The sequence below is a fragment of the Vigna angularis genome, chromosome 9 (genome assembly GCF_016808095.1).
Source record: "Vigna angularis cultivar LongXiaoDou No.4 chromosome 9, ASM1680809v1, whole genome shotgun sequence".
In the NCBI taxonomy this organism is placed as follows: Eukaryota; Viridiplantae; Streptophyta; class Magnoliopsida; order Fabales; family Fabaceae; genus Vigna; species Vigna angularis.
Window position 1 is genome coordinate 26754315 of NC_068978.1, and position 16169 is coordinate 26770483.

At 31.0% G+C, this 16169-nt stretch overlaps 2 protein-coding genes across 2 annotated transcripts; one reads left to right on the forward strand and one right to left on the reverse strand.

The window, feature by feature from the left end:
• Positions 1 to 1358: 1358 nt before the first annotated feature.
• LOC128193953 (nonsense-mediated mRNA decay factor SMG7-like) lies at positions 1359 to 2885 on the reverse strand. Its single transcript, XM_052868153.1, has 2 exons — positions 2871 to 2885; positions 1359 to 2276 (listed from the first exon to the last, which is right to left on the reverse strand). The coding sequence occupies exons 1-2, from the start codon at positions 2883 to 2885 to the stop codon at positions 1359 to 1361; spliced, it is 933 nt and encodes a 310-aa protein (XP_052724113.1).
• Positions 2886 to 12266: 9381 nt separating this feature from the next.
• On the forward strand, positions 12267 to 14936 carry LOC108347035 (cytochrome P450 81E8). The gene is made up of 3 exons (XM_017586138.2): positions 12267 to 12832; positions 13451 to 13817; positions 14170 to 14936. The coding sequence occupies exons 1-3, from the start codon at positions 12318 to 12320 to the stop codon at positions 14776 to 14778; spliced, it is 1491 nt and encodes a 496-aa protein (XP_017441627.1). The 5' UTR covers positions 12267 to 12317; the 3' UTR covers positions 14779 to 14936.
• The last annotated feature ends 1233 nt before the right edge of the window (positions 14937 to 16169 follow it).

The window sequence follows — 16169 nt, forward strand, 5'->3', positions numbered from 1 at the left end:
TTCACAACAGTTGTAGCTTAAAATGCAGCAAAATGTGATGGTTTAAAGGTGAATTGAGCATATAGGCTTCTCAAGGACCATTTGAACATTGCACACAACTTTCAAATGACAACATAGACTTGCTCAATTGGTTAGAATAAATAGACACAGCCAGTGGCTTCATATGATAGCAGCAGTTGCTTAAAATGCCGAAAAATGCATTGAAAACTTTTGCAGGTTTAATAAAATAGTACATTCAAAGCTGGCTGGTTCAAATAAAGACTCAAAGAATGCCTAAACACTAGATCTAACTACAGGATATCAGCTAGAAGATTTAAAGTGACCTAAAACCACACAAAGACAGCAAGCACGGTGCAAACACTTTATTTAAAACTGTGACAGTTTTGAAATCCAGAATTTAATCAACTCAACCATTCCTTTTTCAATTCTGTGATTGATTGGAGTTGCTATCCCTTGAGACATGCTTAAAATCATAAAAGAAACTTGTCTCAAGCTTTATACACAACAAAACTGAGCAGAAACAGTATTGACCAAAGCAGACCAGAAATTGAATTGGAGAATTGTGAAACAAAGACAAGACAAGCTACTGAAAGTAGGGAACTCAGGTATGCATTTTGCATTTTAGTGATTAACAAGAGTTGCTACTACTTGAAACATGTATAACAATAGTAAACACACTTGTACCAAGATTCAGAACCACAAAATCTGACCAACAACAGTGAGCACAACTTCAAACCAGTGAAGAATATTGATGCAGATTTTTGAAATCAGAGTGTGAGGAATTCAACCAGTCATGCTCTATTCTACCTCACTCGTATGTATATATATAACTTTATAAAATTATAATTTCACTTAATATTAGTAAGAAAAGGAACCCTGACAGCAAATATCAGTTCCTTATGATATGGAGGTCTGGACAACATCAAAGACTTCCAAAGGGAAAACATGAAAACTATCACAAATATGGGTCACCTTTCTCATTTCTAATGTGACCCCTAGCTCTCATGTACCTAGCTTCACCATTGCTTAAGCCCAATTCATATACTACATCAAAAGAGGATACTTGTTGGACATAGCAGATGTCATAACTGAGGAGATTTAAAAGTTTCATGTTCTGAACCTAATGGCTTGGCTTGGAGACACACCCTTTCAAATGGGGGAATCTAGTGTAGTTATAGTGGACGACTCTTGTTTACAAATATAAACTATTTTGATTAATAGCTTGTGGTACATGCATGGATGTTGTTTTTTACAACTCATAATAACTTTGTTGTGTTGTTCTAACTTCTAATTCAGAAACAACAACCTATTCACAGTACAGAGAAGAGCATATGGAGAATTATATGGTATTTGGTGAGTCATGGAACCTGATGAATATCCAATATTCGGTCCCAGCTCAACAAATAATAGGAACACATGTTCCCATTCTTTCCCTCTGTTAGAAGTGGACTTGAGGGTTCAATATCTTGTTTAAGAGAAACATGACTGAATCCAGGAGGAGGTCCAAGGTGCCTAGAAGGTCGACTGATAGGAGATCTTTTCAAACCAGTATCCCGGGCCACAAGTTTTGCTTCCCCTTTTCCCATTCCATTGACTGCATGCTCTTTAACATCACCAGAGAGCTTAGAGTAACTTTGGCGATTCTTCTCAAATGCAAGTATCAAATTATCCCTGGTAGTTGAAAATGGACTATCCACAGCCAGACTCCGAAAATAACAATAAACAGTAGTCAGCTCATCCTCATTATATGAAGCCAACAAGGCAAGCTGATGATAGGGGTTTCCACTTGAAGGCCAAATAGTTGCAGCTTGTAGATAGTAACTAGAAGCTGCTGCATATTCATGCTTTTTTGAGTCGCCTCCACCATATAAGCCTTTGTAGCGAGCGAGATCACCCAAGTATATCAAACAACGGTGACAGGATATTAAACCTTTCTTCATATCAGAAGATTTCTTTTCATCCTTCCCCATTACAATTTTATTTTCAGAGTCCTCAAAGTAACCAAGTGGAAGTCCATACTTAGCTCTAATATTCATAATAAGATCATGGTAAAATCCAGTTGCTTCTGAAAGAAAAGTCTTAAATTGCAGCCTTATTTTAGTTATCCGGTCAGGTCGAACAGAACCTTTCCCTCCCAGAGATGATTTTGAGCTTACGGAAGTATGGGCAGCATTAAAGTATGTCCTCAATTCCTCAATCCTCTTATAGTGCAATTGCCACAGAGCATACTCAATGTTATGCTTCTCAGAAAAGGCATGATCCACTTCTAACACCCTCTACACCAAATGTAATGACAATGTACTTCCCATCTCCTTTGCTGTTACATACACCTTATTTAATTTGTTTACTTTCTTTAGGAAGTATAAAGGGAAAATGTAGAGGGATGAGTTTTTATACAGAGGTCCTCTCTCGTTTTCTCTTGGTAGAAATAGGTTTCAATGTGACTATGGGAAATGAGGGAACTTGAAATAGTAAACTGGGTGAAATCTCTATAGAAAGTTATGATTTCTACTGTCATAAGCCACAAGTTAGAGAGTTGTTACCTTCTGAAAAGTGGTTCTTCAGTATGAAAGTTGAGTGCTCCAAGTTTTAGCTAGTTGTGCATTTCTTTACCAGTCAGTTTATATATTTTAGTAGTTTTTAATATTCATGCCTTCTAGTTTCTTAACACTACTATGAGAATACCTTTTGGAATATCAGAGGAGCAGTTGGAGCGGTCTTCTAATATTTCCTATATGGGTGTTGGATTTAAAAAAGAGGTTATGTCATATTTCTTAACAAACCTGCACTTAACAAACCTATATATTAAACTTGCAACCACAGGTAACACCGCAATATCTCCTATCACGTTAAACAAACCTGCACTTAACCAATTCCAAGCGCATTGAACTACTTACCTTGGTTACTAAATATTCATTTCTTAACCAAAATGTCAGTTAATGGTGTGGTTTTCTAGATTATAAACTATATCAGGTGAAATTCTCCAGCAATCATACAACATTGCACCTTAATCAATCAATTAATTGAATGTTCCTAGAGAACCTATCAAACTCTTCCTATTCTGCTTGAAACCCCTATTCGGACCAATTTCACAACGTCACATACAAATACTGCTAAACATAACTAAAACCTTATTCTAATCAAAGTACATGTTAATTTGCATTCATCATATTAGAAAGAATCATTCACCCATTATATAATCATAACACCATATTTCACAGAATCAAAGATAATGTTTAGCGCCACTTACTTTGGCTCTTCTTAGTTTCTTTTCTCTACACCACCAGAATTCTCCTAACCTTGAGATTGATCCAGCAGCTTCCTCTATTGTTCTATTAAAATGCTCCCAGGAAGTTCAAATGAACTTTATACAATTTAATGCTAAACTGCATAAGAAGTAAAGTAAGGACTTTAAACATAAAAGAGGGGGAAACAACACAGCAAAACTCAGGAGTAAACATACCTTGCTTCAGTACCTAGCTCTTTTACTTCACTGTACAACACTTTAAGCCTTCCCAATGAGGTACCCCACACTTCTCAACCACTTCAGCTCCTGTATCAAAGTCAAAATAAAATTTCAACAAAAAAATAAACAGATATTATAGCAGAATAAAATCACAAACATCTAATTAATGATTAAATGACCTAACCAGGAAACAACTTCAAACAGAGGATGACAAACTCAAACCATGTTACCACTTTTTTGACAAAATAGGATCCACTAACATGATTGTCAAAACCATGATGAATAATATCTGAAAGCAATAAAAGCACCCAAAACGAAGCAAACCATTTTCAGTGACTAGTTTTCGTCAAGACCCATTTTCAATAACAACCAATAAAACGAAACCAAAATATAAGCATTTCAAACTTACTAAATGCAGAAGGCAATAGCAGCTCGATCTTATCTCTTCCACTTCGAAGACCCCATCACCTAGGGTTTCTAAATTCGCGATTTCAAACCTCGAAACAACAACGAGCAAAAATAGGACAATGTAACAACACCGAGAGAAAAGATAACTCAAATAAACCTCAAATCTAAACGATTCAAACTTACCAGGACCAAAACGCAACTACAACTCCAGCTTATCTCTACCACTTCGAAGAAACCAACCTAGGGTTTCCAAAGTCGCAATTTCAAACCTCCAAAGAACAAAAAGAGAAAACGAAAACAAAAATAATCCTCAAAGCTTCGATTACTCACCGTGTTCGACAAATGAAATCCGAATCTACGAGCAGTGACGTCGAGTGCGGGTTTCACTGAACAAGAGCCTCCCTGCAGGCGAGGTGGACTCACAGCGGAGAAGAGAGTGCAGTGAAGAAGTGGACTGCAGCTTCGACAAGAGGGAGAAGAGGCAGAACTGGACTGAAGGTTCGAGGACAGAAGAGGGAGAAGATATGTTTTTTTTAGAGTGTGGGAAATTTTGGAGCTTTCAGTTTCATTTTTACTATTACGTACGCCAATTACATACAGATCCTCCGTATATAAAATTATTTTTAATTATATACGGATTTGTCCGTATATAATGGATTTCCCAATATCCGTATGTAAAATCCGTATATAATACGTTTATTACATACGGATTAAATCCGTATATAATGATCCGCGGGTAACTAGCTATTTTCTTGTAGTGTCAGTTTTTTTTGAACCGAGACATATACGTTTGTAATAATTACAAAAACATCACCGTACCATTTGTTGTTTCGGTTACAACTAAACCAATGTCAAATGCGCGAGTTAAAATCATTTTTTGTTACTAATCACACAATTAGGAGTTATAAATAATTATAATAAAAAAATTAAGAGAAAATAATAAAATTTTATTGTTTATAAATTCCATGTCAACAGAGTTTCAACCTATTAAACCCGCTAATTCCGATTCACTCACATTTAAAAAAGTTAGACTTTTTTCAAACCAATCTCAAACTTACGGTCTGTCTCGGAGATTTGAACCTATTGGACACTTCTATATAATATTATTTTATATAATTTTAAAAGATAGATTATTACATTCTTACTGTATTACTACTAGTTATTATTAATATTAGTGCCAAAGAGTTATTTTTATTTACTTTAAATCTGTTTGAAGAATATAATATATTCATTTAATAAATTATATTTTATCTTATAAATATTAATACATCTTTTGTTTAAAAAGAAAATATGTATGACATGCTTTATTGCTTCTCTAGTTTGTCTCATGAATGTGTTTTTGGTTTCCAAGATCATTCATTACTTTTGCCTGTATCCTTTTAGAGTACATGTATTGCAATGTATTATGGTTTAAACCCTCATATCATCTTTATATTTGTAAGAGAATTTCAAGTGAGCCCTCTTGATGAAAACAGTCTCAATTGTGTCCAAATTTTTGAAAAATTGAGTCAATTAAGCTATTTTCGTTAACTGATAACAGATGGCGTTAACAAATGTTAATGTGGTGCACACTTAATATGCTGATGTGCATTGTTTGATTATGTGGAATTTTTATTTAAATTAAGGGATTATGACATGACAAAAATTAATTAGTTTATGTTAAAATTTAGGGATTTTGTTTTCTTCAAAGGCTTTGAGTAAGGAGAGCGGTGTTGGGGGAGTGACAAACAAGTAGGGGTTATGATGGTGTGAAAGAGGGAAAGGTTCCACTGGAGCAAGTTGAGGCGAGACTCACCGGCGATTTGGCCAGCGCCACCGATGACAATGCAGAAATCGGAGCTAGCAATGACGAAAGAGTCAGTGGAGGCGTGGATCATAATGCAGTGGAGGAAGACAACGACGTGCTGGAGGTTGAGCATCTTGCCGCAGAGCTTTTCGGTGTTGGTATCAATGAGGACGAGCTCGTCGGTGAGGTATTGGGTAAGGATGGTCTGAGCGATGACCATTCTGAAGAAGGAAACATTGGTGATGGGCTTGAAGAAGGCCTAAGTTAGGTCGAGGGGAAGAAAGCTTTTTTCTCTACAATTGGGTTGAATAGAGATACAGAGTTGCTTTGGCTGGGTACCCCTATGTCACTGTTGCTTGTATCAATGAAGGTAAAAGTAAAACCTGGCAAAAGGAATCAATGAAGAATGCAACCTCAAAAAAATAATGTACAAATAAATCCAACAAAAGTATAATCTTAAGAGATATATTGGTTTCACAAATCTTTGGCTTCTCGTTAATAAATGCAGAATCACAATAAACTCAATCACGACGATGAAGAACACGAAGAGTCAAGGAGTGATTGGGGTCGGCGAAGCTACACGACCGCGGTCGGCGACGAGGCCCACAGGAAAGTGAGCCGAGTGGAGTGGGTGGTGGAGGGAGTCTAACCAGATCTGAATGAGCCTCTGTAAGGTTCGATTAGGAAAAAATTCCTTGGTTCGATTAGAAATATATTTTACCACGTCAAAAACTCTTATTTAAAAAAAAAATCTACATAATAAAACACTTTTACATCAGTGCACCACATCATCACAATAATGTAATTACATCACACTTTTGTAGAGGCTCTATAATAAAGATTGAATATAATTAAATAGATTAATAATAATAAACAATGCAAAATAATAAATTGTGTTGAACTCTATACTTTTTATTTAACTATTGGATCCTTACTTTATTTTTTCTTTTAATATATATTTGTTTCATTTTTTACTTGGATGCCTTAATTATTTTCTTTTCCTTTGTTTTTCAATTTTTCACTTCAACACACAAATAAAGAAAATTAAACAAATTGTCCTCTAAACACGAAAATTCATGCAAGATCAAGGTAAACAATTAATTTAGACTATAATTAACAGAAAAACACAAAAATCAGATAATTTCCACTAATCAAATGTATAAATGTGCAATTTAAACAAAGAACATGAAAAATTAAAAACTCAAGAAAATTGAATAAAATATTAAGGATTTTACTCTTTATAAAATTCTAAGGAGAATGAACCACACAAAATTTCAAAATAAAACACAAAACACAAACATTCAATAATTTTTAGGTTCTTTTATAATATGATATAAAATAACATAAAAGAGGATATTTAAACTAGAACCTTGCTCTAAAATGATATTTGGTATCTAAGAAAAAAATTCAAAAGCATAACCCGACTTTGAATACCAAATTATACCATCCTATCCAAAAAAGAGTATGATCGTTTTATGAATTTAAATCCTCAAGAGGAACATAAAAAATAAATCAAAGAAGAATGCGAAATAAGAAATCGACGAGGATGCCACAATCTAGCAGATTAATAAGTCAAGTGAAGATTTGCCATAAAGATGTTAATTTTTTATAAGAATTAGATATTTGGTATCTAAGAAAAAAATTCAAAGCATAACCCGACTTTGAATACCAGATGATACTATCCTATCCAAAAAAGAGTATGATCGTTTTATGAATTTGAATCCTCAAGAGGAACAACAAAAATAAATCAAAGAAGAATGTGGAATAAGAAATGGATGAGGATGTCACAATCTAACAGATTAATAAGTCAAGTGAAGATTCGCCATAAAGATGTTAATTTTTTATAAGAATTAGAATTCTAATCCAAAAACTAAGAGAATCTTCTCTCAAAGACTGAAAATGCACATAGTATGACTCAAAAGTGTTTGCATCAGCTTTTGGTGCCTTTTTATATAAGCACATAATTTTAGGAAAACCTAAAAACCCTAAAATAAAGCCTAAAGTCCAAATCATGTAGTGTATAATACTATATATATATATATATATATATATATATAATATGAGAATTTAGAATAATTATTTTCTATATTTATAATAGTTACTTAATATTCTTATTTATTTTTTATTTAATGTAAATTTTGTAGTTAAAAAAACAATGTGACTTATAAAGAAATAACATTAATGACCACCTTAAATATTTAAAAATATATATAAAATTACATAAATAAAAAATAAATATAAATATATAAATTATGGAATATCATAAAAAATAATTATATAATAAATATATATATAATCAATATACTTTAATTATAACTTTGCAAAAACTACTTATGTCATCAGCACAAAGACTAGTCTTTGAATTGTGGTTTTGTTTTGTCTGCAAAAAGGCTACTTTTGCCTAACACCTCCACGTTCTTCATGCATTAAACGTCACAATCAAAGTTGGTTGATCTTAAATGCCACTTAATCCTAGATCCCGTGTGGGGTTGTGTTGCTCGTAGTAAAACATAAAATTTGAAAAATAAAATTAATTCATATATAAACTAAAATTAATTTATAAAAACTTTATCATATGAAATTTAAAAACCGGTTCTGAGTATACACATCACATATCTAACTAGAATAACCTCTAATAATTATCACTGATTCTATATTAGAAACTAGATTTAAGTCTAATTCAATGTTACAAAATCGACTTCTAAGATAAGGATTGCACATCACTTATATATTATAGTTTTACCTTATTTCTAGTCGATGTGAAACTTCCAACATCTATTTTAAAGTTTTTAATTTTTCCATCACTAAAAACAAATCAAATGAGTTCATTCATTATAATTTTTATTTTTAAAATATTGTTATTAACTGTAAAAGAATTATTATGTTATTTTCATTACGTTTATCTTTTCTCTATAATATTAATTTACACTATGTTAAAGTTATATTATTTATGCATATTCTATTACGGTTCGTCTTTGTATTTTATAGCTATTTTTTTTATATTCGTGCTACGTTATTTTATTTACTTTATATTAGTTTGAAGAATATAATATTTACTTAAAAAATATATTTATTTTAAAAAAATTGTACGATATTATGATTTGAAAAATTAAATATTAAATTAAATACTAAGGTGTAAAATAATTGCTAAATATAAATTCTATGACATTATGGACACCACGAGATTATGATAATCGTAATTTTACCGTTGTGATATTTCAAATCTTGCTCTAAAACTTAAGATTATTTTGAATTTTTACAACGTAATTATACTGTATTCGTCATTTAACAAGGAGGTGATGAGAAAGGTTTGACTATCAAAATATAATGACAAACACATTGGGAAAATCATGTGAAAGTGTACGTGCAAATAAACTTATTTCAATTACAATATAATTCGAAGATTTGAAGTGATATTCAATCATTAGCCAGCCATGTAATTGGAAATTTTGAGCTTTTAATACTTATGCTTATTTACTTTGAGTTGTTAACTACACTAAATGAGATCACTAAAAGTTTGCAAACAAAATACATGTATTGAAGTAGTAATATATCCCGTTAAAGGTTTGGTTAAATATTATTTTAAAAAATTGCGTTTTGTTCTTATATTTTGTTAAAATTATGTAAAATATTATTTTTAATAAAGCACGCTATAAAAATACAAGAAGTATATATTTTTGTATCTTCTAAAAAGAAATTCTTAATTAAAATTGCTAAAATCCCTTTTACACTTTTTCTGTGCCAGAAAGTAGTTAAATACTTTTGCTCTAGAATTTAATTCCTATTGAAAAACATTTTTAAATATTACTAATAATAAAAGAATCATAATATTTTATCTAAAATTTATATTGAAATATTATAATCAAATGTTTAAGAAAACACTAATTTATTTACCTGTATTGCGACATTAGATATTATGAATGATTGAATTAATAATTGCCCAACTACTTGAAGTCAAAATATAGAACCGGTAGCTGCGACACGGGTAACTGTGGACCCACCCTTATGCATGCCATGACACCGGACGTGATAGTTACATTTACTTGTACCAAATAATACTAATGATAGTAATAATATATGTATTATTCTTGTCTAACCAATTCACTGTATCCAAATAATACCAATAATAGTAAAACATTTCTATCTCCAACACTTTATTGTACCAAACAACAACCATTATAGTAATAATACAGCCATTTTTCTTGTCTAACAAGCTATTTTTTCAATAACATAGCTACTTTTATTATCCAACACTTTATTGCACCCAAATAATACTAAATAACAGTAATAAATAATCATTACTCGTTTAATTTTAAGGTTTAATAGGTTCGGAGGTCCTTATATTTGTGGGTTCGTTTCAATTGGGTCCTCCAATTTTGAAAGTGATCAATTTAGTCCCTAATTTAACAAAATTGAGTCAATAATACTCTTTCCGTTAAATATAATGGACGGCGTTAACTTTTTAAACATGTGGCATATTGAGGCATCCTTTTATTTGCAGGTGGCACAATTTTATTTGAAGGATGCTTCAACATACCACATGTTTAAAAAGTTAATGACGTCCATTGCATTTAACGGAAAGGGTATTATTGACTCAATTTTGTTAAATTAGGGACCAAATTAATCACTTTCAAAATTGGAGGACCCAATTGAAACGAACCCACAAATATAGGGACCTCCGAACCTATTAAACCTAATTTTAACTGCTTTAATACCATTTGACACACTCTTGCTTTGAACTGTGCCTTTATCCATACAAAAATTATTAAAGTCCTAGTTATGTAAGCTGAAAATAGATTCCATTGCTACTCTTAATTGTAGTAAAATTTATTTGGATCAATTGTTGCATATTATTGTATTTATTATTTGCTTTAGAGTTTCAACATTAAATTAATTTAGTTTTGGTTTTTAAATGGTATAGACTATTAGGCGTTGTGAATTTAATGAAAATGCGTATTATTACATGTATTATGACATCATATAAAAAAATATTAGCTAGATTGCAGTAATAATTGCCCAACTACGTGAAGTCAACATATAGAGCCGGTAGCTGCGGCACGGGTAGCTGTGGACCCACCCTTATGCATGACACCTGGACGTGATAGCTACTTTTTTTTTGTCTTGTAACCAATTGTACTAATAATATATGTATTATTCTTCTCTGAACCATTTATTGTACCTAGAATTAAAACTGTTAAAATGGTGACTCGATCCAATCCAATCTATTACGGGTTGGTTGAGTCAATTTAATCTGATTCATTTATTATAAGTTAAAAAAATTCAAATCCAATCTGACCTATCACGGATTAGTAATTGATTCATGAGTTCACTTAACTACAAATTTTTTTAAATAAAAAAATTACAAATTTTCTATAATTTAAATTTAAACAAATTTTATTCTGAGTGTTTAATTAATTTTGAAAGTAAAAAACTTAAATAATTTTTTCAAACAAAAACAAAATAATAAATATTTTTTATAAAATTAAAATTAAATTTTAATAAAATAAAATTGGGTTGGTGGACCAATCCGGTCCACTACGGATTCAATTCGCATGAGTCGGGCTTAAATGAGCCGGGTTGAAATATGACCTACATAAAAAAAATACAATTTTTTCAAACTTAATCCGGTTCAAACTCGTGGTGGGTCGGATTGACCCGCAAGTTGTGACCCATTTTCACAGTAATTGTACCCGAATAATACTAATAATATATTACTACACTTTATTATACCCAACAACACCCATTATAGTATCCATTTTTCTTTACCAACAAGCTATTTTACCAATAGCATAACAACTTTTATTATCGAGCAGTTTATTGCACCCAAATAATACTAACTTAATTTTAACTGCTTTTATTTCTATTTGACACACTCTTGCTTTGAAGTGTGCCTTTATACATAAAAAAATTATTAAAGTCATAGTTATGGAAGTTGAAATGGAATCCATTGTGTAGTAAATTTTATTTGGATCAATTGTTACAAATTATTGTATTTATTATTTGCTTTAGAGTTTAATAATTAAATTAAAATAAAGTTTTGAGATATTAAGGAGATACGTGAAAGTATCAGTTTTTTATTTAGTTAGATCTACGTAAGGAAATCTCAGTATCGTTCCTACTTACTCGTGGCAACTCACGCTACTGTACACAATCCCAGTTAGGATAGAATCCAACCCAAAATCCAATTATGAGATTTGTCATTTTTTCCTTTGAACGAGTTGTATGTTCATACTAAGAAAGAAATAAGAATATAAATTTTACGTGGCAACCCAAAGCTTCTTATCCCTACCAAACAATAATAGAAAAATGTTACTTTTAATTTTATAGTTGATTTTTCTAAGATTATTTTATACTTTAAAATTATAATATTACATTATTAATGTTTCATGGACTTTAAAATTTTAATATATATATATATATATATATATATATATATATATATATATATATATATATTATTATATTATTAAAGAAGTTGTTGACCACGTGTATAATTTTAGAGAGGGTATTCAATTTGAACAACCCTCTGCCCCGTCATATTTTATTGACTGTTTTCTTTTTTCGTATTTCCATTATTAGTTAAGCCTATAAATTGACATGCATGGCAATCAAAATGAGAGCCAACAACAATCAATAGCACAAGAAAAAGCTTCAAGCATGGCTCTGTTGTATTTTGCTTTGCTCATTCTGCTCTTTCTTTTTTCTCTTAAGCTCTTGTTCCAAACAAGAAGATTTAGAAACCTTCCTCCAGGACCACTTTCTTACCCTATAATCGGAAACCTCCTCCAACTCAAACAGCCTTACCACCGCACATTCTCTCAGATGTCGCAAAAATACGGTTCAGTCTTCTCTCTCTGGTTCGGTTCCCGACTCGTTGTCGTCGTTTGTTCACAATCCGCGGTGCAAGAATGCTTCACCAAAAATGACATCGTGTTGGCGAACCGACCTCACTTTCTGTTCGGCAAATACATCAGCTACAATAACAGCACCATCCTTCACTCCTCCTACGGCGACCACTGGCGCCACCTCCGCCGCATCTTGTCGCTGGAGGTTGTTTCAGCGACCCGTTTAAACTCCTTCTACGAGGTTCGAAGGGACGAAATCATGAGGCTGGTGCAAAAGCTCGCTAAGCTCTCATCACACCAGTTCACGAAAGTGGATCTAAAAGCCATGTGAGTTTTCATGAAGTCAAACAAGCTTTTTTTTACGTAACATGGTTAAAGAGTCTTATATAGAAGTCGGCATAAAACAGCCCATTCTAAGAACTTGAGATTAAATATTTTTTATTTTAAAATAAGTAAACTAAAATTATACATTAAATAAATATACTGTCTGCAAATGCCTTTTAACATTTTTGTATATATTTTTCTTTCTATAGTTTCTTCAGAAAGTGTAAAAATGTTATTCTTATAACACTGATTAATAAAAGAAACTGTTTTTATTACTAATATAATTTTAAGTAAATGATATTGGTCATGATTGAAGTTTGCTGAAGTTACACAAATATTCTTTGGTGTTTTTAATACTTAGTAATCTCACTTGTAAATAATACACAATATAATTATTTCAAATACTTAAATGAGTTATTGTAATGTGAAAAATGTGTCCTGCTGAGTTATTTTAATGTGAAATTGTGTCTTTATAATGTTTCTCAACCATTGAAGGGTTCTCCATGCAAAGACAATAAAAGGAACTAAGGGAAAAAAATAAATAAGAAATCGTTATACGTAACTAAACAAAACATGTTTTATATTTTTTATAATTTCTAATGCTAATATCTTGTAATTAAGGTTTATGGAAACATCATTTAATACTATGATGAGAATCGTGTCTGGGAAAAGGCTCTTTGGTGATGATTGTGACGTGAACGATGTCGAGAAAGCAAAAGAATTCAAACAAATCATCAAAGAGTTAGTGATATTAGCAGGAGTCAATAATCGTGGAGATTTCTTGCCTTTCGTGAGATGGTTTGATTTTGATAATTTGGAGAAGAAGCTAAAAGGAATTGGTAAGAGAACCGATGCATTCTTACAAGAACTCATCGAAGAGCATCGTAATGGAAAGAACAATGGAAATACTATGATAGATCATCTTCTTGCTCAACAAAAATCACAACCTGAACAATACACCGATCAAATCATCAAAGGACTTTCTTTGGTAATTAACTATTTCTTTAACTATAACTTTTCTTATTTTTATGTGTTCTTGAAAGTGATAAAAAATATCATGATGGACATAATTACCTAAATAATTAATAGAAATATGTGAATGTACATTTTATATATAAAGAAACATTTTCACTTAATCTAAAGTATAATTTCAAATGATAATGTGAATATTAAAACAACAACAAATATATTTACTCCAATAACAAATTTTTCGTCCATTATTTTTAGATTCAAAACAAGAAAATAAATTTTTTGGTTATCTAGTAATTAATTTTAAAGAAACTAAGAAGGATTTTTTTCTCTTGTATTTGTGCATTGATATTTTTTTATTGATTTTACAGAGCTTACTACTTGCTGGAACAGATACATCAGCTTTAACTTTAGAATGGGCAATGGCCAATTTATTGAACCATCCAGAAGTTATAAAGAAGGCAAAAAATGAAATAGACACTTATGTAGGACCTAATCGTCTTATAGAGGAATCCGACATGTCAAAACTTTCTTACATTCAATGTATTGTTTATGAGACACTTCGATTGCATCCTGCTGCTCCAATTTGGTCACCACATTTGTCTTCAGAAGATTGCATCGTAGGAAAATATAATCTCCCAAAAGACACAATTGTGTTGGTGAATGCTTGGGCTGCTCATATGGATCCAGAAATGTGGAGTGACCCAACACACTTTAAGCCTGAAAGGTTTGAAAATGAAAATGAAGTAAACAGGTTACTTTCATTTGGGTTAGGACGGAGAGCTTGTCCTGGATCAAACTTGGCTCAACGCACAGTTGGTTTATCCATAGCCTTATTACTTCAATGTTTTGAGTGGAAACGAATTGGTAAGGAAGAAATTGATATGTCTGAAGCAAATGGAATTACTATTTCAAGAAAAAATTCATTGGAAGCTATGTGCCAACTTCATCGATCACCCGCAGTTAAGGATATGTACTGATTTATGATGTTATTTAAACAATAAATGTATTGTGTGGAAAATAAATGTACTATGGAATTATGAAATATTATAATGCATGAAGAATAAATGTATCTTGAATTAAGACTATGTAATGATTATGTGATGGATTGAAAATAAATGTGTTTCCATGGTGATAAGTTATAACTTCTTATTTTATTTATGTTATCTAATAGTTGTTTTTATAAATATGTGATTATAATCTAAGGTTTCTTATAATAATAAAAATTATGATAATTAAAACAAATATTTTATAATTTTAATTTATTTTATTTTTTGATTATAAATTATTATGAATGTCATTTTATCAGTTGAATAGATTAATATATATATATATATATACATATTTTTTTATTGAATGAAATTTAATATATCTTATTTATTAATTTTTTATATATATGTTAGATATTAAAAGGACATATGATAGTGTAATCATTAAATATTACATACTTTTTTAGACATAATATTGTCATGTTAATTAACAATTTAATTTTATATATTTTCATTTTGGACATATAATGCTTTAAGATACTAGTTGAATAAATATTAATATAATTAAATAGTCCTGGCATAAGTAATTAATCATTGAGGTCTATTAATTTAAAGTAAGAAGTTTAAGATTTATGATAAAATTAAAATCTTAACTAATGAAGAACATGTAAGAGACTTCATAATGGGCCTTTAATATCCATGACTATGAGGATTTAAAAATAATAAGTATAGAAGAAAAAAATCTTTTACTTAGGAAGGTAGATTATTTGGACTTTTATTCTTGTATAAAAATCTATGTAGTTTTCGTATTTGTAGGAATTTATAGAGGAACAGGGGAGTTTTGATTGGGTCTTAATTTTTTCTCTATTTAGATGTTGTTTGAAAACTAAAGTATACTAAAATTTTAATAAACCCCAGTCAACACTAGAGAGGGAGGTAGGAGTCCTACATATCACATGAAATAAGGTTACAATAGGCTAATTTGGATGCTCATTATAGTTAGGGGTGAAAATGTGAGTTGGGTTCGCTAACCCGATTAATCAAGAAGGCTATATTAGATTTTTTAACAGTCATTCGATGTGGTCTAACCTCTTTAGCTCTCCAACCCGTGAATAATTAAACCTTGAGTTTTGGTTTGTCGTCAACACAAACAATGCACCACAAGCGAAAACAAAGCAATACGCAAGTGATCAATAATAACAGTGAATCCTAACATCCATCGCCCATATCGGCGATGCAATGACAAAGTTGTTGCAATCGATTAAGAGGTTTTATGACAGGTGCAAGAGTTCTTGGATTAAAGTCAATGCATAAATTGAGTCTTGGATGTTTGTGTCTATGCTTCTTTTATTAAATAGTATTTCTTGAGCTAAATGTATGTC

Bases quoted from the DNA above. Each gene is read 5' to 3' on its own strand.
- LOC108347035 (XM_017586138.2), top strand. From the start codon at position 12,318: ATGGCTCTGTTGTATTTTGCTTTGCTCATTCTGCTCTTTCTTTTTTCT. The intron at 12,833-13,450 runs GTGAGTTTTCAT...CTTGTAATTAAG, and splicing joins AAAGTGGATCTAAAAGCCAT to GTTTATGGAAACATCATTTA. The intron at 13,818-14,169 runs GTAATTAACTAT...TTGATTTTACAG, and splicing joins TCATCAAAGGACTTTCTTTG to AGCTTACTACTTGCTGGAAC.